Source organism: Onychomys torridus, chromosome 8 (assembly GCF_903995425.1).
Source record: "Onychomys torridus chromosome 8, mOncTor1.1, whole genome shotgun sequence".
Lineage (NCBI taxonomy): Eukaryota > Metazoa > Chordata > Mammalia > Rodentia > Cricetidae > Onychomys > Onychomys torridus.
The window spans coordinates 6,239,441-6,265,719 of NC_050450.1; the positions used below are offsets into that span (position 1 = coordinate 6,239,441).

Genomic DNA, 26,279 nt, shown 5'->3' on the forward strand with positions numbered 1-26,279 from the left:
TTTAGGAGTCATTTCTTGCCTTGGTAAGGCAGGGTTTCTCTTGGTTTTTGTTTGTTTGTTTTTGTTTTTCCCCTGCTGTGGCTTTCAGTACTCCCCACAAGCTACTGGAGGATTCTCTTGTCTCTGCCTCTCATCTCACCATAGAAATGTGAGCTATGGTATACATCTTTTTTTGTGGGCTCTGGGACCAAATTCAGGCCATCAAGTTTGTGCTTCCCCCACTGTTGAGATTATGTCTCATTGTAGCCCAGGCTTGCCTTGAACTTGCTACAATGATGATATTGTCCTTAAATTTCTAATTCTCTAATTCTAATCCTGCCTCTGCCTCCCAATTGCTGGAATTACAGATGTTCACTAGAACTGCTAGATGTATTCCTTAATTTAGTAACTACTGAGAAATTTGTTGCCATTTACACTATAAGGCCTATCATCTTTAACTTCTGATTTTGTTACTTTTTTATTCTAGGGGTTTCTTTATGTCTAAATACTACATTAAAGTTCTGTATATTTGAGCATGGTAACACATGCTTGTTATCCCAACACTTGAAAGGCTGAGGTAGAAAGAGTGCTGGGAGTTCTGAGGCCAGCCTGGGATAAATAACAAGACCCTGTCTCAAAACCAATAAAACCCCTGGAAGAATAATAATAATGAAGCTATCTTCACTTAGCCTTTTCCCAAGCACCTACTTATCCCTAGAATGGAACTGAGGATAGCAGTAATTCCATCCCTGTCTTTATTCATCATGTTCTTCCCTTACACTTTTTTGGTTTTTTTGGTTTTTTGAGACAGGGTTTCTCTGTGTAGCTTTGGAGCCTGTCCTGGAACTCGCTCTATAGACCAGGAACTCACAGAGATCTGCCTGGTTCTGCCTCCCGAGAGCTGGGATTAAAGGTGTGTACCACCACAGCCTGGCTCCCTTACACTCTTTAATAGTTATTATTTTAAAAGAACCTTGGGTTATATGTATTTATTGATTTGTGTTGTGTGTGTGTGTGTGTGTGTGTGTGTGTGTGTGTGTGTGTTCTTGAGTGTGTATGGAGGTCAGAGAGCAACTTTAGGGAGTCATTCCTCTCCTTCCATAATGTGGGTTCTGGAGATCATCAGTCTCGGCAGCAGGCCCACTGAGCTATCTTGTATCATTTTTGCATTTCTGCAGTGAATAATAAATCATCCATGTATGTCAAATATTATTAAAATATTTATCTACAATATGGCTGTAATTATTCAGAATACAACAAAATTATGTGGTGGAATTTAAAGGAAAAAAAAGAACTACATACCTCCCCCAGTTTATGGTTTCCTGTTCAAGAAGAATGTTTCACATTTTATTATTTTTATGTGTATGGGTGTTTTGTCTGCATGTATATGCACCACTTATGCAATGCTAGAAGAGGGCATTGGATTCCACTGGGATTGGAGATGCATTCAGTTGTGAGCTGCCATGTGAGTGCTAGGAATTGAACCCTGGTCCTTTGGAAGAGCAGCCAAGTGCTCCTAACTGCTGAGCCATTTCTCCAGCCCTCAAGAAAAGTCTTAATTCAGTGTGATGGCTGACACCTATAATCCCAGCATTTGGGAGAAGAGAGGATTCATTCAAGTTCAAAGTTGGTCTACACAGTGAATAGCAAGACAGCCAGGCTACATAGTGAGACCCTATCTCAATAATACTAATGATGTAAAAGTTCACCATATATAAGCCATATGTCAGTGGTTCAATCTGTTTTTTGTTTTTGTTTCTTTGAGACAAGGTTGGCCTGGAACTCATGGAGATCCACCTGACTCTGCCTCCCAAGTGCTAGGATTAAAAGCATGGGCCACCACACTTGGCTTGAATGTACTTTTAAAAACAATCCTCATATACCTAGAGGGAACTTTACACTTAGGAGCTTCTTTTTAAAAGTGCATGTGTGCACAGGCAGAGGTCAGAGGACAACTCCAGAGTCAGTTTTCTTTCCATTGTGTGAATCCCATGGAAACATTCAAGCCCAGGCTTAGTGGCCATCTCTATAGGCTGTGAGTTGTTTTTATTTTTTTTTTTGAGAGTTTTTGTTGTCATTTTAAATATTGAGTGCACAGGCATGCACACGCAAGTCAGAGAACAACTTGCATAAGTTGGTTCTCACCATCCATCATATAGGTTCCAGGGATCAAATTCAGGTCATCAGGCTTTGTGGCAATCACCTTTACCAGCTGGCCCCTTAGTTCTGTTTTGTTTGGAGACAGGGTCTCATTAAGTAGCTATGACTGGTTTGAAATTTGATATGTATCCTAGACTGGCCTCCAACTCTTCCGGGGAGGGGGGTGCATTCTTTGTGCCTCTGCCTAAATATTGAGTCTTTATATTGAGGTGTTCAGAGATGTAATACATCAACACATATATAGCTGGATGGTTATCTGAATACATATGTGATCAAAACAAATATCTGAAAATGGTAACTGGGTAATTAATCTAGCTAGTGGGCATGTGATTGTTCACTGCAATTCTTTCGACTTTTCTAAACGTTTGGGAAATTCCATAACACATTGTTTTGCCCAAGCAGGAGCATATTCAATTTTCAGTCTTTGAGGTGTACCATTTCATCATTCCGGGTTTTGCTTTTGTTTTACAGTTCTTTGGTGAGTCTCTCGCTTTCGCACTCTACAGCAATACACATGATTTCCTTGGCTTGGAAATACTTTTATTAACACAAGCAGGCCAATTATCCAAATGCGAAGTAGAGACCCAGAGCAGATTAATTACTACACTGACAAAGTGACCTAGGCTTGAGAGGCGATGCCTAAGAAACAGGAGTGGGTAGAGACTGCTTTGTGGCTTTTAGTATCATCACCAGTCTTCTGACCAGAAGTTTCACTGACCGCAACAGTGGTAGATCCCATTTCAGCTACCCCTGAGTAGTCGGAGCGAGGTAGGAAAAAAAAATCATGCCGGCTCCTACTCACTAAAAACGCACCACCCCCACCTAGCGGGAGTGGAGGGGAGACAGAGCGGTGTATTGCCGCGGTGCTGGAGACTAAACCCTAACATGGATCATAATGATCTCCATATCAAACGGCTGCTGTGATATAAAATGAAAAGGCAACAGACCTACCTATATATTATTATTATTATATATTATTATTACCCATTTCCCGACAAGCCATCATTGTGACATGAATGAGGACGCCAGACCAGCAGTCTCAAATTCGTTTCCACCTGGACTTCTGAGGGAAGAGCTGACAGAAATACATTTAGCTCTGATCAGCAGCATCCGATCCAAACAGCAGTCAGTAAAGAAGTGAGACCACCGTTCAACCTCACAAAAAAAAAAAAAAAAAAAAAAAAAACCAAGAGCCAGCGGCAGTCGTGGTTCTGCGCATGCGCAAGGGTGGGCGTGGCCTCAGGCTTCTGAGGTAAACGGACTATCCCATTCCTGACGGGTGTTGACAGCGGAGAACTTGGAAGCCTGACTCTGGAAGCACTGTTGCGTCTCTACTATTTTACACGGTGGATGGCACATTCCTATTTATTGTAGTTCTTCCTCGACGGTCGCGACAGGCTTCTGGCAACGTTGATTTTGGATCGCTCCACAGCCTGGTTCCCTTCACGTGGCAGCGTTAGGACCGGCCGGCGTGACAGGTACCTGAGTACGGAAGCCTGGGAGGCCCCGCCCAGAGAGGCCCCGCCCCGTCCGCCGGGTCTCGCCCCGCCTTCGTCCCTGCCGGCCGCGCCGCGGGGCAGCTCCTCCTCCTCTCCGCCCCGCCGGCTGCGGGCGCGGGGGACGTCAGCGCTGCCAGCGTGGAAACCGCTGCGGGCCGCGGGAGGCGGAAGTAGTGTCCGGCACCGCGGGCACATCGCCGGACGCCTCAGCCATGGACGCGTCCCTGGAGAAGGTCGGTATGGAGAGATCGGGCGTTGCTGCGGCCCCGGGTCTCCGCCTCCCGGGCGACTGTTTCCCGCTGGGAAAGGGGGCCAGGGGCTGAGGAGGTCGCCGGAGGAGGGCGTCCGGCCCGGGTCAGCCTCCGTCACGACGGAGTAGCTGAGGGAGGTGGGCCCGGCGCTGTGGGAGCCAGCCTTGGCTTCCGGAGGCTCGGCTTGGGGCTGGGCCTGAACTGGCGCTGGCCCTGTGGGATGACAGGAGCAATCGGTGTGAGCCCCAGAAGCGCACAGGAAGCAGTCCTAGTTGTCATGGAGCCCACTGCGAAGCCACAGTGGTTTCCAAGTTAGGAGACAAATTGTGAACTTTGGCGGGAGTAGTAATCACCTGGGGACCTTGGTAAAAATATGGATTTGGAGCCTGTGGCCTGAAGCTGTTGTGGCTGGGGACTCAGTTTGTTGAGTTTAACAAGTTCCCCACGTGATTCCGATGCTGTAGCCTGCGAAACACGGGCTAGAACCCCTAGGATCCAGAAATGGGTGGGTCCTGTAAATGGTGAGTTTATTTGGGGTAGGGGCGGTCCAAGTTGGTCTTACAAGGACTTGGGTTCCTCTTTCTGAGAACTATTGGAGGCCTTCAGGCCAGCATCAAGTCCACGGTAACCTGCGTCTTACCCTGTTTACCCCTTGGGGCAATAGTCACTTGGTGGACCTGGCTGACTGCTCGGGCGTGTTGAATGGATTCTAGTTGTTCCCACCATAGGGCGGGCAATTGAGAACTGTGCTTGGGTTCTCAGTGCTTACATTCTGTCCTCGCAGTCTTGTCTCTCTGTCCGATGTGGTGTAAACCTGCTTTTCCCACCACCACCCTTCTCTGTCTCTCTCTGTCCTTCCCTCCCCGCCCCCTCACCCCCACCCCCGGTCTTGTGAAGTAACCTTGGCTAGTCTATAACTCACTATAGACTAGGCTGACCTCAAACTTAAAGTGTGTCTCTTGCCTCTGCCCGCCCCCCCAAACTGCTGCTAGAATTACAGGAGTGTGCCATCATGCCTGGCTTGCAAAGAAGCAGCTGTTGTAGTTGTGTTCACTTGTCATTGGAGAGTTGAAGGCAGTAATTGTAGAAATTGAGCCAGATGTCTTCCTGTGCACACAGTGGCATATCTTGCTCCTCGGCTATTTAGCATAAATTGGATGGAACACAATCAAGGAAGAAGATACGGCTTTTTTCTTGGTTCTTCTGATTAGCATAGTGTCTACTTTTTGGTATCATGAGTTTCACTCAAGATTGATAATTCTTAACTTAGATTAGGTTTGTTCTCTAGGGGACATTTGGCAATTTCTGGAGATGTTTTAGACTAGAGTGTCACAAGAGAGGTACTGCTGGGACCTAGTAGGAAGAAATCAAGGATACTGTTGAATATCCTCTGTTGCACAGGACAGTTCCACATATCAGAGAAGTATCAGCAATGCAGAAGCTGAGGAAACTGGTTGAGATCATGTGTGTAACTCCAGAAGTTGAATACAAAATGATGCTGAAAATGACCTTTCTGTGTTTCTCATTTCTTAACACGGCTTTATGTCATTCCATTAGAAACCTGAAAGAACCGAGATGATCTTTCCTCTGAGAATATCTGAAAACTAAAAGTGGTTAGGAATCCTACTGTAAATTTTTCTGAGTATTATATGATAATATTATATATATATATATATATATATATATATATATATATATATATATATTATGATAAGATATTTTAAACCCTCCAAAGAAGATCTGAAGAGGTACTGAAACTCCAGCATGCTTAAAGGGCTGGAACTTAAATTACATTGAACTTTGAGGAATTCAGAATATGTGAGCTGAAAGTCCCTGCTTTAGGCTAGTGTGAAAATTATAAATGTAAGTTTTGTTTTAAAAGCTAGCTTTTAGTCGCATCACTTGGGAGCCAGAAAAAGGCTGATCTTGTGAGTTCGAGGCCAGCCTGGTCTACAGAATGAGTTCCAGGACTGCTAAGGCTGCACAGAGAAGCCCTATCTTGGGGAGGGGGAGGGAAGCTAGGGCTCTTATTTTTATATTCTATGAAGTAATAGAGCACTTTAGATATAATGAATAATTTCTGTTAATGATAAATGGACAGGAAAGGCTTTGATGTAATAAGAATTAGATGACTCTGTTCTGAAAAAATAGTTTGGATTGAAGTGAAACATTATGTCCGTTCCTATTTCTTTGAGGAATAGGCTAATTTGGGCTAGAGTCTATATTTCTAATGTAAATTTGAGAGCTATTTGAGTAGTTCCTGAATAATCCTGCTTCATCTGATCCATGTATAATTTATAGAGCCACAGAAACCACAATGTTATTTGATATTCATCCTCTGAAACTTCAATAGCATGTCCTCTAGGACAGTGGTTCTCAACATGTGGGTTGTGACCCAAAAGGAGTAGAATATCAGATATCTTGCATATCAGACATTTACATTACAATTCATAACAGTAGCACAATTACAGTTATGAAGTAATAACGAAATAATTTTATGGTTAGGGGTCACCACAACATGAGGAACTGTATTAAAGGGTCACAGCATTAAGGAGGTTAAGAACCACTGCTCTAGAATATAGTATGTGATCATCAGTCAGTAGAATCACTCCATACATGTCCCTTCATCAAACTATAACTGTCTGTGTACCTCTGCTTTTTCTTGAGGTGATATGCAAACTTGCAAATCTGACATCATAATCCCTTTCCTTACCTTAATTTGGTTTTCTTTCACAGTGGTATCTAAAATGAGTGATGACTCCACACCAGATAGGCTAATCGAAGGGACAAGTAGAAAGAGAACTGGGAAAAACTGAGGTGATTGTTCCTCTGATAATAATTCTTTATAAGTAGATCTGTAAAATAAAAATGGTTAGGGGGCTGGAGAGATGGTTTAGTGGTTAAGAGCAGTGTTGCTCTTCCAGAGGACCCAGGTTTGATTCCCAGCACCCACATGGTGGCTCACAACCATCTGTACCACCACCTCCTTGGGATCCAACATCCTCTTCTGGCCTCAGATATGTGTATGTTGTGCACAGACAAACATGCAGGCAGAACTCCCATTACATATAAAATAAATCTGGAAAAAAAAATTTAAGTGGGGAGATATTTTCTAGCACCTTATTTTCAACATGTAAGAAACAGGGTTCTGGAGCTGGAGAGATAGCTTAGTGGTTAGGAGTGTGTACTGATCCTTCAGAGGATCCAAGATGGCTCTTGATCACCTGTAACTACAGCTTCAGGGGATCTGACACCCTCTCTAGCTTCAGAAAGTACTTGCACAAATATGGCATGCATACAGACACACACATGTACACATAAATAAAGAAAAACAATTGAAAAACAAAAAGAAACACGGTCCTGAATAATTTTAATATTATGTTAATATTTAAGTCAGTACTAACCCAAGAAGTATGAGAGACCATATTCAGTTTTCACCACATTCATTTTTCAGTATTATCGTGCTGCTTTAAACCTTTTTATGTTGAATGAAAAATGTCATTCTTCCTGGATATTCTGTTTAGACAAGGTGTTCTGCAATTTGTTTTATGTTTGCTTTAACTCCACCTGTGAGCAAACTCAGGACAGAATTTTTCAAGCTCCTCAAATGCTGATATTTGTCAACTGATTCTTATGTGTGGGAGGTTCATTGCAATGCAACATGTTTAACAGGATCCCTGGCCTCCATCCACTAGGTTCTAGTAGTACACTCCCAGCTGTGACAATTAAAAATGGCTCCAGATGGGGTGGGCTGAATTGCCTCTGGTTGGGAATCATTAACTTCCAACCCTGCTGTTCAGTTAGGGAGCCACTAGTTATGCATGCCAACTTAAATCTAGATATACTGAAATCAAGCAGGGCTAACTGTAGTTAGAGTTTTCCTGCCTGGCCCAGTCAGGACAAATCTCTCTTACCCACCAGTCCCACAGTTTCTCAGACCCAACCAAGAAAGCACACAGAAACTTACATTGTTTAGAAACTGTATGGCCGTGGCAGGCTTCTTGTTATCTGCTTCTTCTATCTTAAATTAACCCATTTCTGTTAGTCTATACTTTGCCACATGGCTTGTGGCTTACCAGTGTCTTTACATGTTGCTTTTCATGGCGGCAGCTGACGGTGTCTCTCTCCAACCTTCTACTTCCCAGAATTCTCTTCTCTCTTGTCCCGCCTATACTTCCTGCCTGGCCACTGGCCAATCAGAACTTTATTTACACAGAGCGACATCCACAGCAGGGTCGTGGGTTCGTGCCCCACGTTGGGCGCCAGATATTGGTGAAATTATTAAGGCCACTCCATATAGTTAAAAGGGAGGTTTATTTTGTGGGGTAACTTACAAATGAAGGGGTAGTTGCAGGGTCTGGCAAAGGTATAGCGCAGTCCGGTGGTGTTCTCTGGAGAACTTTGCTCGGTCTACCTCCAGCATCCAGGGTCCTGGAACCAAGAGAGAGACCTCCTCCCGATCCTTGGTCTTCCGCTTCCTCCTCCGCCCTGCCTGTGGGCGTGACCATTACCGAAGCCTCAATGGGGGTTGGAACTTCCAGGCCAATGCTGGGATGGCTATCCACTACAGCTAACAGTTCATTTCCTTAGTGTATTAACCACATCACTAACTATATTCTTAGTGCTCATCAACCACATAGGGCTTGTGGCTAACATACAGGGCAGCACAGTGCTAGAACATTTCAATCACCAATGCAGTAGAGCTGGGTGGTTTAATTGACTTGTTAGGAGCTGCTTATCTCTGAAAGAGGCAACTTCGACTCTGTTTTTTACCCAGGCCCACTATCGTTGTTCGTTTTGTTTTGTTTTGTTTGTCTTTGAAATGGGATATCACTGTGTAGCCAAGGATTACCTGGAACTCATGATCCATCCTCACCTCCTGAGTGCTGGGATTATAAGCATGTGCCATCACATCACTCCTAGCTTTGTGCAGTACTGGGGATTTGGAGGTACTAGGTAAGCAGTCTGAGCTGTGTCACGGGTTCTCATTTTTTGTTCTTGTCCTTACCCTAAACTAAATATTTCTCTTTTGAGTCAGATTTTGAAAAGAAAAGTTATTATCTTACTGTTAGAAGCTTATAAAGAGGAACAAAAGCAGTATGAGCAGAACATCCTGATCATTATTGATAAGGATGGCCAGAACTTTTATGTCTGCCTTTAAAAAGCATGAAAAAAGGGCTGGAGAGAAGGCTTAGTGGTCTGAGTGACTACTGCCCTTGTAGAGGACCTGAATTTGGCTTCCAGCACTAATGTAATATGGCTCACAGCTGCCTGTAACTCCAGTACCAACACCCTCTGGCTTTCAAAAGTACCTATATGCTTATCATATTCTTAAATTTATGCAGCCTCACACAAATACACATAAATAAAAGTAACAAATCTTGGGGTTGGGAATTTAGCTCAGTGGTAGAGCACTTGCCTAGCAAGCTCAAGGCCCAGGGTTGGATCCTAAGCTCCAAATTAAAAAAAAAAAAAAAAGAAAGAAAGAAAGAAAGAAAGAAAGAAAGAAAAGAAAAGTAACAAATCTTTTTTTAAAAAAATTTAAGCACAAGAAACGAATCCTAACGAGGCAAGTTTAAAATGATTGATTTTTGTATGTACTGTGACAGAGCCCACTCTTTCACATAGTGTAGAGGGACTTCTGTATAGACGTGATGGGCTGACATTCTAGCTCTCATGCAAAGTGAGGATTTTGGTAAATGATTACCCATTGCTGGGTATCAGAGGAGATGGATAGGATTTGCTGTTTTAGAGTTCTGCTCCTAAAAGTATATGGCCTTGGCTGGGCATGCAGGCTCATACCTTTAATCCCAGCACTCAGATGGCAGAGTCCAGTGGATCTCTGTGAGTTTGAGGCCAGCCTGATCTATGTAGATCTATGTAGGACTGCCAGGGCTATACAGGACCAATCTCAACAAAGAAGCATGTTTGTGGCTTTGGTGATTCTGTTTTATCCTGGATTGCGGAGGTGTCTGTGGCAGAGCTTTTGGTGCTCTCCTCCCACCCCCCAGTCCTGACGTTCTAGTCAGGATTGTGAATTACATTCTAGCCTAGATTGACTGTTTTATGTTTTCACTTAAAACAGAAATATATTTTGATTTGTACACCCTTATTAGTTGAAGGTCAGAACCCAGTGCTGAGTGCTGGAGATAAGAAGTGAATAAGATGTGATTCCTGCAGGGGTTATGGTATAATGAAGGACAACATTTTTACTTTGTTTTGTTTTATTTTTGAGATGAGATCTTGCAGTGTAGTTCAAGTGGACTTCAAACTCTACTTTTTCCAACCTCCCAGGTGCTGATATTATAGGAATGCACATCACAATATGCTAATAGGTGTACATTTTAAAATAAGTCATTGTCTAAGAAGGAGAAATAGAAAGTAGTATAGAAATAAAAAAGAAATTAAATTTAGACTTGGATTTCTTAATTTCTTTGTATTTCTGATGGTGATTTGGATGCTGTATTAATTACTTTTCTGTTGCTGTGACAATGACCAAGGGGTTGGGGATTTAGCTCAGTGGTAGAGCGCTTGCCTAGCAAACACAAGGCCCTGGGTTCGATCCTCAGCTCCACATACAAAACAAACAAACAAACAAACAACAACAACAACAACAACAAAAAAAAAACCACCACGATGACCAAGACAACATGGTTTATTTTGGGCTTATAGTTCTAGGTTAGGACTCATAATGGCACAGACAGCAGGCAGCAGTCATAGCAGCTGGAAGTCCACATCTCGGACCACAGACAGGAAATAGAGAGTCAAATAGGGATGGAATGAGACTTTAAAACCTCAAATCTTGTCCCCAGTGCATACTTCCTCCAGCAAGGCCATACTTCCTAATGGGCTCTCCAGTAGGGCTATCAACTGGGGACCAAATATTCAAATGCCCTAGACTATGGGGGACATGTCACTCAAACCACCACTGATGCCTTTCTTGTCCCTCCATGTGCTTCTGTCTGTTACTGATGTTTGGTGTCTCATGTTATTAGTATTGTTGTTTCCTTAGCTTTACAGATTTTTATCACTCTGTTGCATGTTTTTGCTCTTTTATATTCTTTGCCTGCTCATAAATTTGCAAGTACTAGTAGTTACACCTTGTCAACAACTATATATCCCTTTGAAATTGGAGATTATGATGTTTTATGAATTAATAATTATAATATGTCTTCATGTCCTCACAGACACACTCAAACAGAAAGAAGTGTCTTTTTGTTTTTAAAGTTTCTAATGGGGGTTGCTTGACATGCCTGTGTAGGTCAGAGGACGGCTGTGGGAGGTGATCCTTGGTTTCCACAGTGATGGCTTCTGAGGCTCAAACTCATCAAGCATGCAGCAGGCACCTTTACTATTCAGCCATCTCCGTAATCATTTATTATTGAGACAGTTTTTCATAAAGCCCAGGAAAGATTGGACTTGAACTCTTCCTGACCCTCCTGCATCAGCCTTCTAAGTCCCTAGATCATAGATGTATACCATCACAGCCCTGGGGTTTTTTATTTTACTTTTTAAAAGTAAACATACACAGAGACTGAAGAGATGGTTTGGCAGTTAAGAGCACTTGCTGTGCTTATAGAGAACCTGGATTCCATTTCCAACCCCCACATGGCAGCTCACAGCTGTCTATAACTCCATTTCCAGGGGTTCCAACACCTTCTTCTGATGTCCATAGACACCTGAACTCACAAGGTACACATACAGACACGCAGGAACACACATACATATGAATAATTTTTTTAACTCAACCATAAACAGTACTGGTTTCATTGTGACATTTTCATATATATTTATCATTATAACTTTTTCTCATTTTTCCCCTTACCCACTTGTCCTCCCCTGTGCTCCCTACCCCTTACCCACTGGGTCCCTCCTTTCCTTAGATAATCTCTTCTGCTTTCATGTTGCATGTAGATCTCAGACTTTAATGAGGTTATTTTACTCAGGTTTATTTATTTTTTAATTATATGTGTAATGTGCATAGGTGAACACTCATGCCACAGTATACATATGGAGGTCAGTGGACAACTTTGTGGAGTTGATTCTCTCCTTCCACCTTTACATGGGTTCTGGGGATAGAATTCAGGCCACCAGGCTTACATCATCTCGTGGCAAACACTTATTTACTGAACTATCTCAGAGGCCCTTCTCTAGAATTTAAATAAAGAAAGATGAAGGTAGGAAAGTAAATCTTTCGTAGAATTTGTGAGAACCTGGTGACTCTTACACTGCAACTGTGCTGCCTTCTAGCCCTTATAGCTCATAAACAGCCACCACCACCACATAAATTTTCCTACCTTTGCTGGAAGGAATAAGGTTTAACATCTGAAGTAAACATTCAGTTATGGGCAGGGTAACTACATCCTGGTTTGCATAGGACCATCCCAGTCTACACCTTTTGTCCTGGTTTAATTATTAATACTATTTATTTGTTTGTTTGTTTGTTTATTTGTTTGTTTATTTATTTATTTATTTATTTGAGCTGAGAATCAAACCCAGGGCCTTGCGCTTGCTAGGCAAGTGCTCTACCACTGAGCTAAATCCCCAACCCATTAATACTCTTAAAGTGCCCCTATTTGGGTTACTGGCCACAGGATTGGTGGCAAATGCCTTTACCTGATAAACCATCTCACTGGCTCTATTTTATTTGTTCTTAACTAGAAAGATTTGTTCTATAAGACAAATTTGTCATCTAGTTGTAACATTGTAGAAATTTAAATTTTCCCTAAATGGAGAGTTTTTGAGTAAAAATACTAATTAAAAAGATGACCATGAGCCAGACATGGTATACACCTTTAATCCCAGCACTCAGGAGGCAGAAGCAGGAGGAGCTCTGAGTTTGAGGACAGTTTGGTCTATATAGTAAGTTCTAGGACAGCCAGGACTATGTAGAGAGAGACCCTCCCTTCCCACCCCCAGCAGGGGAAAAAAAAATGATCATTAAAAGTAAACTCTAGTTATGTGGGAGGTAATGTGTGTCAGGTAATTAATTAGCATAATGCCTGATGGTTGTAAGCAACTCAGTAATTAAGGATCATCTTATTTATTCTGTGGTGGCCCCTATGCTTGGTGTTAAAGCAAAATGAAATTATGATCTTTTTCCTAAGAATAGGCTGTTTTCTCCTTAATATAATAAAATAGCTTCTATTTCCCTCTTCTATCATAAAACAGTCCCCTTCTATGTACGTAGGTATCTTTTCACAATTTCTGGGTTGTTTGTTTTTGTCTTTTTAGACAGGATCTGATGTGTTTCAGGCTGGCCTCAAACTCATTGTGTAGCCAAAGATGGCTTTAAACTTTTTAATCCTACTGCCTTTACCTCCCAAGTGCTGAGATTATAGCTATGTGCTATTTCACTCAAGAGAATCAAACTCATGGCCTTGAATTCATAGCAGTTGAATTTTGCCTCAGCCTTGAGTGTTGGGATTACAGGCATGATCCACAACATTCAACTCAACTGCATTATTTTTTGTTGTGTTTTGAGTTGGTTTCATATAGACCAGGATGACTTGAAACTCCATGTATAGATGAGGTTGGCTTTGAACACTTGATCCTCTTACCGATACCTCCCAAGTGATTACTCAACACCACACTTGGTTTCAATTTGATTCTTTATTCCTGTAGGTTTGTTTATGGTTCTTGCTTTGGTTTTGTATAATCACATGGTTTTAAAACCTAGCCTATCGATGAGCTCTAGGTTCATCTGAGAGATCCTTACTCAAAAAAGAAAAGTGGAAAACACTTTATGTTGATTTGTAGCCTCTTCTACACTCTTGCACATAGACATCAATGTCCACACACATACCAAAGTTCATGATCCACATCAGCTACATAATTCAAGGCCAGTCTAGGCTTCTCAGGACTGTGTCAAATATAAATAAATTTAAAAAAAGATAAAAACAGAGGGAGACATGTGCCATGGTACACAAGTGAAGTCAGAGGACGACTTGGCATTGATATTCTTTTCCACCATGTAAATCCCTAAGCTTGAACTCATGCTGTCAGACTTGGTGACAAGTACCTTCACCCACTGAGCCATCTTATTGATTATGGATTTTTGTTTACTGTTAACTAAAAAGATTTGTTCCAATGCACACACACAGAGTAATTAATAATAACCCCACACACACACACACACACACACATCTTTTTCTTCTTAATCTCTATAGTACTTTTAGGGAAAAAAGTCTTGCTGCCTCAACTGCTATACAGCATGAGTTGTTTTGTACTTACAGAAACTCCTCTGTCAATGTAGTTCTTGAAGGACTTGCATTTCTCTTCATACTGCTTCATGTACCTATGCATCTTCCACAGCAAGTCTGCAATATTGTCTATTACATTTAGTAGGAAAAAAATATCATGCTGCACTGTACAGAGGGAAAGGATGATGTTCAGTGCTGAAAGGCCTCTGACATTAAGCCCTTAATTGAATAAGGGAAACAGGAATTAGCTGAAGTCTACATCCCTGCCTTTAGGCAGCTGATGATGTGGCTAGGGAGTTCATATCTGCACTGGAAAGAGCATCTGTAAAATGGTTCTCAGTGAAGCATTCAAGGACTCAGGAAGATTAGCAGCTGAATGTCAGAATGGCCCCAGTTTCGAAAGTTCTGTCTCATTATCCCCATACATTCTACCTTTTGTTCTTTTTGTCAGTGAGTCCAGACTTTGGGTTTAGAAAAAAGTGGTGGCACCTAGGGTGTAGCACATGCTTATAATCCCAGCATTGGAGAGGCAGAGGAGAAGACTCATAGCAAGTTCAAGGGCAGCCTGGCTTACATAGATGGCTTTAGGCTAGCCTGGGATATATAGAGTGATCCTCTCCATCTCAAAAAAAAAAAAAAAAAGAAGCAGCAGCTATCATTAGAGAGGATGTGAAAGTGGTTGTATCCATAAAAGTTTCATAGAAATCTTGAATTGTGGGAATGGAGAGATGAAATGGATCATTGGTTAAGAACACTATTGCTCGCAAAGACCAGTTTGTTTCCCAGAACCCTATCAGGCAACTCACAGCTGCCTATAACTCTAGCTCCAGGGGAATCCTCTATGGGGACCCACCCACATATGCATACATGTATATGCACACACATAAATATAAATCATTTTTTTGTTTTGTTTTTAAGAAATCTGGACTTGTAATTTAAAGGTACAAAGGTATTCAAACCAGGCAAGTGTTTGAAGCATGAAGATATGAATGATCAAGCAAACTGGTTACCTTTTCATTAAGCTACAAGAGATGAGAGTGATAAGGAACAAAACTGGGAGACATAGGAGTTAAGATAAATTCTCTTGACAATTATCTTTTCCACTTCCTATTAATAATCAGATTGCTGAGACCCTTTTAAATCTAACCCATTTCATAGTTATATTTTAAATTGTGAATTTATTTAAAACATCTGTTTTGAAAATGTTTTAAAATTATATTTAAACATCAAAAACAGATTGGCATGGCTTAAACCCAGAACTCAGAGGTAGAAGCGAACAGATCTCTGGGTTTGAGGCCAGCCTGGTCTCCATAGTAAGTTCCAGTCCAGCCACAGCTACATAATGAGATCCTGTTGAGAGAGAGAAAAGGGGAGGGGAGGGGAGGGGGGAAGGGGAGGGGAGGGGGGAAGGGGAGGGGAGGGGAAGGAGGAGAGGGGAGGGGAAGGGAGAGGGAGGAGGGGAGGGGAGGGGAGGAGAGGAGAGAGAGAGAAGAGAGAAGAGAAAGAAGAAGAGAGAAGAGAGAGAAAGAAAAAGAAAAGAAGGAAAGAGAGAAAAATAAAGCAGATACAGGATTACTTTGTAAACCTTCCTTGTGTAATAGAGGCCAGAAAGGGGAATAAAAAACGTAGGGTTCGCCAGGCAGTGGTGGCACACGCCTGTAATTCAAGCACTCGGGAGGCAGAGGCAGGTGGATCTCTGTGAGTTCAAGGCCAGCCTGGTCTATAAAGCAAGTTCCAGGACAGACTTCCAAAGCTACAGGGGAACCCTGTCTTGAAAAAAAAAAAAAAAACGAGAAAAAAAAAAAAAGAACCCAGGGTTTAGTACATGTTTTCAGCAAATCACATCTCCAAGACTTAATTTTTTCACTTTTAAAATGTTAAGCTAGAATCAGATATTTTCATGATACACTTTTTTCTTTCTAATGACAATTTTATGAATGAAATTTGACTTAATATCCTTTGTGTAAACCAAAGTTGATCTACCTAATAGGCACTAGAAAGAAGGCACTAGAAGCCCCAATTTTATGTAGATCTTCTTGAGAGATTGATGGTTGATTTTATATGTGTGTCTGTGTCAGTGTGTGTGAGATAGAGATTAATGTTCATGTATTCATGTATGTGAGTACAGGTGTGTGCATATGAAAGCAGAGAACAGCTTGGGTGTTGGTCTTTATTTTCCACTTTGAGACAAGACATATGCTAGGCTAGGTGGCCTGCAAACTTCTGGGTATTCTCCTTTTTCTATCTCTCATCTTGCTATAGGAACAGGGAGATTACAGATTCACAGCTATGTCTGACTTTATACGAGTTCTGGAAATTCAAACTTGGGTCTTCACACTTGCCATGCATGTGTCTTTATCTACTGAACCATCTCTGGTTAGTTGTTTATTTAAGATGGTGTCTTACTTTATAACTTAAACTATCCTCTAACTCTAGGTAATCCTCCTGTCCCAGCTTCCCTAGTTCTGGAATTGCACATATACCTGGCCTCCTTCCCATTTGTTGTAAAGCTTACAGGAACTGCAAACTAGACTCCTAATGTCTTATTTAAAATTTAACAATTTATGATTCTGATATTGGAAATTGAATAGAACTTCTTGATAGATTTGAGGAGGTAACATAGGGCTACTAAATGTAATAGACAATATTGCAGACTTGCTGTGGAAGATGCATAGGTACATGAAGCAGTATGAAGAGAAATGCAAGTCCTTCAAGAACTACATTGACAGAGGAGTTTCTGTAAGTACAAAACAACTCATGCTGTATAGCAGTTGAGGCAGCAAGACTTTTTTCCCTAAAAGTACTATAGAGATTAAGAAGAAAAAGATGTGTGTGTGGGGTTTTTTATTATTAATCACTCTGTGTGTGTGTGTGTGTGTGTGTGTGTGTGTGTGTGTGTGTGTGTGTGTAGATCAGAAGACAACTTAGGTCGGTTCTTTCCTTCATCATGTGTGTGCTAGAGATCCAATTTATGTCATCAGCCTTGGTAGAAAGTACCTTTAACTGCTGAGTCATCTCACAGGCCCTTGTGTATGTTTTAATTCTATAAGAATTAATAATTTGGGGCTGGAGAGATGGAGAGAGGACCTGAGTTCTGTTCCCAGTACCCACATCAAGTGGCTCACAATTACCTTTAAGTCCAGCTCTGGAGGATATAATTCCCTATTCTGGACTCTGGGCACACATATACATATAATATGTACATTCACACATAACTAAATAATAAAATAAATCTTGGACTCAGCAGGTTAAATTTATATATTTATTTGAAATATATATATATATATATATATATATATATGTAACAATAATAAGTAAAATAAAAGAAGCTTTGAATTTGAGGTACATAGGGAGAAGTGGGCACAATGGGGGAATTGGAGGGAGTGGCAAAGTTATATAATTGTATTTTAATTAAAATATAATTGCCATAAATAAGGCATAATTAAAATAAATTTAAATGTTTTAAGAATTAAAAATACTTTTATTTCATTTCTTTTTGGAGGGAGATAAATGTACACATACGGCACTACAATCCAAAAGAAACATAAGGGAACAAACATAAATGCCCTCTCTGACCAAGGGTCATCTTCCCACTTCATGTTCTAGAGGCCACCACTCAGCTTTTTCTAGACAGAACCATCATCTCCTGGCTTATGGGTAGATTAGTTTCCTGTGGCTGCTGGAACAAATCACATACTTAGTAGTGTAATATACATGAAGTGAAGCTGGACATGTACATGCCTGTTTCCAGTTACTCTGGGGGGCTGAGGCAGGATTGAAAGTTGTGATGCCAGCCTAGGTAATGTAGAAAGAAACTATCTCCCAAAAAAAATCAGGGTGGGGTGAGGGTAGGGAAGTGGGGAGGAAGAAAAAGAGGGAGACTGATTGTGAGTTCCAGGGTTTTTTATTAATTTGGTTGGTTGGTTTGGTTTGGGGTTCTTTTGGGGGATTGTTGGTTGCTTGGTTGGTTGGTTGATTGGTTGGTTGGTTGGTTGGTTGGTTGGTTGGTTGGTTGGTTGGTTGAGATGAGGTTTCTCTGGAACTTGCTCTGTAGACCAAGCTGGCCTCAAACTCACAGACCTAACTCTGCCTTCTAGTGTTGGGATCAAAGGCATGTACCACTACCACCCAGCTTGAGTTCCAGTTTTGTGGGCCAGAAGTTTGAAATTCCTATCCCTGGTCTACACAGAGCTGAACTCGCAAGAAAGGGCATTCTAATTCTAGTTTATAATGGGTGTTAATATCCTTCAGCTTGTGATCATGTCATTTTTAATTAATATCTTTTAAAAATTAACATTGCATCATTTTCTGCCTTAGCTTTCCTCCCTCCAAACCCTCTCATGTTCCTCTCTCCATTCCTCCTGGAAATCATGGCCCTTTATCTGCAATATGGTTGTAATTTTTTAGAACACAACAGAAATCATTGTTGAAGTCAAAGGAAAACTAGCATTCCCCTGTCACTTGGTTTCCTGTCATTTCTTGCTTTCCACACTATTACTACTCCCTATACACCTGCTCAGTCTATTTAGTGTAATTTATATATTTGTGATTTCAGAGCTGACCACTTGGTAATAGATAACCAATTGGGGCTCATCCCTGGGGAGAACTATTTCTTGTGCTCTCAGGATTCCTTAGTTGCCTGTACTTCTTTGTATGTGGGTGGGGCCCTATAAGATTTAGCATATTTATTGCTGTTGTACTTCTTCAGGTCTTCTTTAGGAAACCATATTGTTGTGATATCATGAGTGAAACTTCCCTGTCACCTTTAGGAGACACAATCTCATAGCAACTTTCTGGTCCTCTGGCACCCCTTTCCTTCATGTTTACTGAACCTTATGTGTGGGAGTTGTGTTATAGATATATCGGTTGGGCCTGGACCCCAGATCACTTATTCTCTGTATTTTGATTCATTTTGTTTTTCTATAATGTATCTTTCTATTGAAAAGAGAAGTTCCTTTGATGAGGGATAAGAGGTATGAGATATCTCTGAGCTATAAGATATCTGTGTGATATTTAGAATGCAGTTATGCTGCTTTAGTAAGGAGGCAGTAGTAGGTTCTCCTCGAAGATCGATGATCTCACTAGCCCCTGGTGGTTAGCTAAGTTTCTAGTAGCTGGCATGATTTCCTTCCTTTTGAGCAGGCCTTATGTCTAGTTAGACAGCTGTTGGTTACCATCATGCTGTTTCTGCCACTGTTGCCCCCTTAGGGTTAATGCCATGTTGATCATCATTGTAGTTCACAGGGTCATGTCATTAGTTTTTAAAGCCCAAATCTTCTAAGTTTTTCTACTCACTTTTCATGTAATCTTTGTATATGTGTGTATATGTATGTTTCTTTCTGTCTTTATCATAAAGAAGATATATTTTATTACATTTTAGATTCATCTGGATAGTAAAGGTTTTCTAACCATCTCAAGATCTTTAACTTAAATCACATTTATAAAGACTGCCATATAATATAACATTCAGCCAGGTGGTGGTGGCACAAGCCTGTAATCCCAGCACTCGGGAGGCAGAGGCAGGTGGATCTCTGTGGGTTCGAGGCCACCTGGTCTGCAGAGCTAGTCCAGGACAGCCTCCAAAGCTACAGAGAAACCCTGTCTCAAAAAACATATATTTCATAGACACTAGGTTCTTATAGAAAGGGAATAGGTAAAGTGATTTTTAGCCTACTGCAACGATAAAAACGAGTAGCATACTATATATATATAAGTATATATATATATATATATATATATATATATATATATTAGATAGAAAATGGGAATGACTTCAGGGTCAATTAATTTAGGACTAGTTAAATTTTATGTGTGGTATATGGAGTAAGGTGTAACTACTAGAAGAATGAAGGAGGCTTCTTGACTGAGGCAATATTTACTGTTAAAGTGGGCAACAGCAAGCTACAGAGGTGTATGTAAAATGAAAATGGATTAGGGCTGGGGAACTATTTGTGTGCTATACTTTTGTGTAGTATAATAAATCTATGCATTTTATAGTAAATCCAACGGAAGGGGACTTGCATTTGATTTGTCTGGATGAATTATATAACTGAGATAATAGATAAAGTCAGATGTGGCAGCTCATGCCTGTAATCCCAGCACTAGAGAGAAAGACTGAGGCAGGAGAATTACCGTGAGTTCTAGGATAGCCTAGGCTACAGAAAGAGATTGTTTTTAGAATAAATAAAAAGTAATAGAGGAATGTTAAAATTTTGCCTTTTTTGGTTCATTTCTTAGATAGCAGACCCTACATTAGCTGAAATGGGAAAGAACCTGAAGGAGGCGATGCGGATGCTGGAAAACAGTCAAAGGTGAGCATGTAGGATAGAGGCTGCCCTGTTGAGTGTGTCCAGCCAGTTTTGAATCTGGTGGTTCTGGTTTCTTCCTATTAAAGATATCTCTATCTCTAGGATATCAGATTCTGCTGCCTTTAAAGCTGCAGGTATTGGGTAGAAGGTGCTTTGCAATGAAAGGATTTTGAAATTTTGGGAAGGACCTTTTCATTCTGCCACTTTAGAATTTTGTTTATGGAATGCATTGATTTGAGTATTTAAATACTTCTTAGTATAGATTCAGTTACATAAGGTGTCAACTGACGAAGTAGTTGTTTTTACATTCTTTTCCTTTTCATGTATATCTGGGGTCTAGGGAGATGAAATGAATGTGTTTAAAATCGTTCATCAGTCACAGAATGTTCTGCGTAAAGTCACGTGTTTGTATGTTCATATGTTAGAAATTGGTTAAAACGTAGTCAACTCTTTCTTTTCTTTAAACCAGAAGAATAGAGGAGGAAAATGGAAAGAAGCCAGTATCAGAAGATATTCCAGGGCCACTCCAGGGCAGGTAGGTGGCAATGAGGATCTGTACCTTTAGTTAGGACATACATTTTTTCTTAACCCAAAATTTTTCCATTACTTTCTTACAAGTTTACTTTGAATGAGTACCAAGATAATTTAAGTAGTTACTAAGTAGAATATTAGAAAGCTGGCTTGTTGGTGATAGTAGTGAACTTATTAGCTTTGTTCTCTCTTAGAACTTTTTTGTTCGTTGGCTTGCCTTCAACAGGTGGCAATCTTCAACTGGTGGCCTCAGCCTTCTGAGTATTAGATTACAGACATATCCTACCATCCCTGGCCTCTTTTCAGAACTATAACCCACGATCAAAAGCCATTCATGAATTCATAGCTATAACTGGGGTAGCAAACTAGTTCATTCTGGAAACCTGCAATCTCTCGTGTAGACTGAGTTTTATTGTGAGAGATATTTTAACTTGGTATAGTTTATAATTTTTATGATATAGTAAATGAGCCAGGCATAGTGGTGTACGCCTTTAATCACAGCACACAGAAGACAGAGGCAGGCAGATCTCTGAGTTCAAGGCCAGCCTTGTCTACATAGGGAGTTCCAGGACAGCCAGAGCTACATAAAGAGATCTTGTCTCAAAAACAAAACAAAAAATGAAAAACCCCTAATATAGTAAGTGAAAGGAAAATGTCAGCTTTAATTATTGCTGGAATGATTAATTTGTTTGCAGCTAAAGCAAATTTATCAAGTCCTGTAGTTTGAAAAAGAAGTAGCTGGCTGTCATTTTCACAGGATGCTAGCAGTCGATCTGCAATGAAAGTCCCAGCCCAGCTTCCTTGAGACAATTTTTCTTTTATAACCAGGAAACTGCTCTTAGGTCAACAGTACAACTCCCTTAAATTGTTCTTTGACCCGAATATAAGTTGTACAAGATTACAAAAGAAAGCATTGAGGAAGTATCACACCATACAGCAAATATCATGCCCAACACTCCCATGAAAACAATGTTTTCAGTCGTTCCGGCTTGTAGCATGGATCCTGCTGATTTGACGACCTATAGAGCTTTTACCACTCAGAATAGGAAGTAGATCCTGTCTCCTATCCCAGGTGTGAAGGGACAAGGACTTGTTTATTCTCCTAATTACACAAAAGTTTCTCTAGATCTCCTAAGAATTCTCAGACTGGCAGCACATTAAAAACACTGTTAACAGTGGTCAGGAGTATCTGTCTTTATTTAATAATGCTAAAGTCTAGTATTTGAAGCTAGTGAGTGCTTTACAAGTACTGTCTGATTATCGCCTCTCTGATCTATAATGTTTGGGTTCAGCTACTTTGGATCACTCACTCAAGGTCATAAGGATAGCAGCCAAGTGAGCCTGAGCTTCCTTCCTCTTCCCTTCCCTCTTTACTGTTAAAGGATCAGCATTTCATTTCAGGTTAGCACCTTGGGGAGATGGGTCTGGAGCAGTGTTTTGATGGTGGTGCTTTTATTTCTTACTTCTGTGTTTGTGGTCTCAGGGATTGAACCTAGAATTTATACATGTTAGGCAAGTTCTCAACCACTCCCCACTAAATCCATCCAATGCTTCTTTTTAAGAAGAAAATTTTTAACAATAATATGTTTATAGAGTATTTTTACATCTTATGCACCATAAATTGCCTTGCCATTTCAAACTGTTTTATTCATTGACATTTTTCACCTGTTTCCATCTCATAGAATGAGCAGTTAATAGCATATCTTGGATAGAAGTCAGTCTATCTATTTATACTCTATTTGATATCTATTTATACTCTAAGTAGATCTCAAATTTTCCAACTTGGATAAGGGTTGGAAACAAATGATTACATGTTTAAGGCTCTTGGTTCAAACTCCAGAGTCTTTTTGGTTTTTTTTCGAGACAGGGTTTCTCTGTAGTTTTGGAGCCTGTCCAGAACTAGCTCTGCAGACCAGGCTGGCCTCGAACTCACAGAGATCCACCTGCCTCTGCCTCCAGAGTGCTGGGATTACAGGCCAGAGTCTTGTAAATAGAGAATTTTTGTTGGCTTATGGCCTAGAGCATCTTACAAAGACTGGCTAAATACTTACTAAATATTCTCTGCTTTTCAAGAATGAAGTGTTCCGTTATAGAAATACAGCTAGAGCAAGACTGGAAATATTTTACATAATTTGAATGTTTTTGAAAATATATAAACTGTCTCTAAACGTTCTTTTTCTTGTAGCTAGCTACCAAATGTTTAAAAAGGAAACAAAAACAAAACACATCTTTAAGTTAGTTTGAATGAGAGAAATGGTTGGGGGATGGAAGAGGGGCCATATGTGTTCTTTCCACCCACCTAACCCTTTTTGTTCTGCAGTGGGCAAGATATGGTGAGCATCCTCCAGTTAGTTCAAAATCTGATGCACGGAGATGAAGATGAGGAGCCCCAGAGCACCCGGTAATGGAGGAATGTTGGCAGTTTATCTTTGAAAGTTTGTTCTTGACTTGGCGGTGATGGCACATGTCTTTAATCCCAGCACTTGGGAAGCAGAGGCAGGCGGATCTCTGAGTTCAAGGCCATCATGGTCTACAGAGTGAGTTCCAGGAAAGCCAGGGATACACAGAGAAACCTTGTCTCAAAAAAAAAAGTCTGTTCTTGAGTGGCTCAAAGAAGAAATTTCATTGAGTAATAATTTATTAAAAGTTATATTGAGGCCGGCAGTGATGGTATAGGCCTTTAATCCCAGCACTTGGAAGGCAGGCAGAGGCAGGTGGATCTCTGTGAAGAGTTCAAGGCCAGCCTGGTCTAAAAAGTTAGTTCCAGGATAGGCAGGACTGTTACACAGAGAAACCCTGTCTCAAAAAACAACAAAAAATTATATTGATTTTTTTTTTTTTTTTCTTTTTGGTTTTTCGAGACAGGGTTTCTCTGTAGCTTTGGAGCCTATCCTGGACTAGCTCTGTAGACCAGGCTGGCCTCTGGCCTCTGCCTCCCAAGTGCTGGGCTTATAGGCATGTGCCACCACCACCCGGCTGATATTTTTATATTCTAAAGGTAAATCCTGACATTTTTATGGTATTAGGTCTTATGAAGAGCTACTGGAAGGACTGAGGTGCCATGTACTTTTTTTATTTTTTCTTTAGCTTGCTAAGAATTACTATAGTTAAATTGATTAGCTTTCATTGTCTGTGAATCACCTTTTGCTTTATTTATTCATCTGTCCAGTATATTTAAATAAATATATCTTTACTTTGTCTTCAAATTTTTTTTGCTATCAGTAATATATTATCCTTGTTCAAAAGGCAGAAGATAAACTAGGCATGGTGGTACACACCTGTAATCCTAGCATTCTTGAGACTGAAGCAAGGGGGTCACAAGTTTGAAGCCACTGTAGGACTACATAACAAGACTAAAAACAAGGCAGAATAAAATTGAGAAGATAAGAAAGGGTATACAAAAATAGTTCTCTAGGCTGTGATAGCATGTATGTGCCCTGAGTTCAGTTCCCAGTACTGAAACACACACATAAGCCTCCCTACCTAGTTCTCTTTCATGGCCATAGACGATGACCAGTTTATTATTCATCCACAAATATTTTATGTGTTTGTGTATACAAGCAAAACAGTCATACATACCCCATCCAGTACTTAAATACTATCTATGTGTCCTGATTCTTGTTTCACTTAGGACTTGTAGTTCATCACATACAAGGAGCTCTCTTTGTTAAGAGCAACTTTATTTTACTTGGAACAGATGAATAGAATTTTATGAATAGAATTTTGTGTCATGTTCTTATTTCACTGATACAAACATTGCTGCGCCATAACTTTAAGCATATGTCATTTCTTGCAGTGGCAATGTGTTTGAGGAATAAATCATGGAAGTAAGATGCTGGGTCAGATAATACACATGTGCATTTGAGTTTCATAGAACCCAGTGCTCCTAGGAGATAAGCCAGTCCAGAGGCTCACCAGCAGTGTGTGAGAATACTTTCCCCATACCTTTGCTGTAATGATGTTAGCAAACTTAAGGATCTTTGATAAGTGAGTGAGAAATATAAGGTGAGATATTTCAGGATCATATTGTTCTTATGAACTAAATTATGTCTTTTTGTATGTTTTAAGACTTATTTGAGACTGGGAGTGTACAGTAGTAGGACACTTCCCTCGCATGGGCAGAGCCTCAAGTTCAAGCCTCAGAACCTTTTTTAAAAGTTGTTTAACAAAAAAAAACAAAAACAAAAACAAAAAAACAAACAAACAAACAAAAAAAAAACAGGCTGGTGCATGCCTTTAATCCCAGCTCTTGAGAGGCAGAGCCAGGCGGATCTCTGTGAGTTCTAGGCCAGCCTGGTCTACAAAGTGAGTCCCAGGAAAGGCACAAAGCTACAGAGAAACTCTGTCTCGGGGAAAAAAAAAAAAAATCCAATTCTTAGGGGTTGGGGATTTAGCTCAGTGATGGAGCGCTTGCCTATCAAGCACAAGGCCCTGGGTTTGATCCTCAGCTCCGGGAAAAAAAAAAAAAAAAAAGAAAAAAGAAAAAAGAAAAAAAATGGACTTTTTTAAAGACTTAAAAAATTATTTATGTATATGTGTCTGAGTGTATGCTGCATATGTGTAGGTGTCCATGTAGACTAGCACCCCACAGCTGAGCTACATCACCCTTCCTCTGCAGCTCATCCTCTTCATCATTATCTCTTATGTGTATGGATGTTTTGCCTGCATGTATGTCTGTGCACCACTTTTATGCCTGATGTCTTTGGAGGCTAGAAGAGTGTTTTGGATCCCTTGGGACAGGAAATACAGATGGTTGTGACCCACCATGTGAGTGTTGGGAACAGAACCTGGGTCCTCTACCTGAGCCATCTCTCTAGCCCTCCTCCATAGTTTTAAGGCTAATATTTATAGTTTAAGAGAATTTAAGAGCAGTTTGTGTTGTCAGTAAAGAGATGGACATTTATCTTTTAGGGCTCAATTTTAAAAGTATTTTTCTTCCCAAAGTTTCAGCACCTCATACACATTTTTTTCTGAATTTCTCTGTAGGACATGAAATGAATTGAAAATCTGCCAAATTTCTGTGAAACACTGTTTAAATTTTGTTTCTTTTTCTATACTTTGGTAATAATCAGTTCTTAGTACTCTAATGATTTTGATCAACAGAATCCAGAATATTGGAGAACAAGGACACATGGCTTTGTTGGGTCACAGTCTGGGTGCTTATATTTCAACTCTGGACAAAGAGAAGCTGAGAAAACTTACAACCAGGATACTTTCAGACACTACCTTGTGGCTACGCCGGATTTTCAGGTAAAGATGTTATGAGTTGGGTTTTGTTGCAGTTGTTTTTTTAAGGATTTTAAAGGATTTTACTGGTAAAGACATTATGAGGGATTGTGTTTGTTTGTT

General features: G+C 40.5%; 1 protein-coding gene across 5 annotated transcripts in view; it reads left to right on the plus strand.

Moving 5' to 3' along the window:
• Positions 1 to 3,399: 3,399 nt before the first annotated feature.
• Positions 3,400 to 26,279, plus strand: part of Pdxdc1 (pyridoxal dependent decarboxylase domain containing 1) — a 60,046-nt gene continuing 37,166 nt past the window's right edge. The window contains exons 1-5 of one of the 5 annotated variants that reach the window (XM_036197936.1): positions 3,401 to 3,871; positions 20,329 to 20,402; positions 20,872 to 20,934; positions 23,251 to 23,331; positions 26,034 to 26,180. In XM_036197936.1, the coding sequence (XP_036053829.1) occupies positions 3,851 to 3,871; positions 20,329 to 20,402; positions 20,872 to 20,934; positions 23,251 to 23,331; positions 26,034 to 26,180 (386 nt within the window). In that variant the 5' untranslated portion in view covers positions 3,401 to 3,850. Of the gene's footprint in view, positions 3,872 to 20,328; positions 20,403 to 20,868; positions 20,935 to 23,250; positions 23,332 to 26,033; positions 26,181 to 26,279 lie in introns of all 5 variants that reach the window. The other 4 variants (XM_036197935.1, XM_036197937.1, XM_036197940.1 and 1 more) reach the window with 4 other exon arrangements.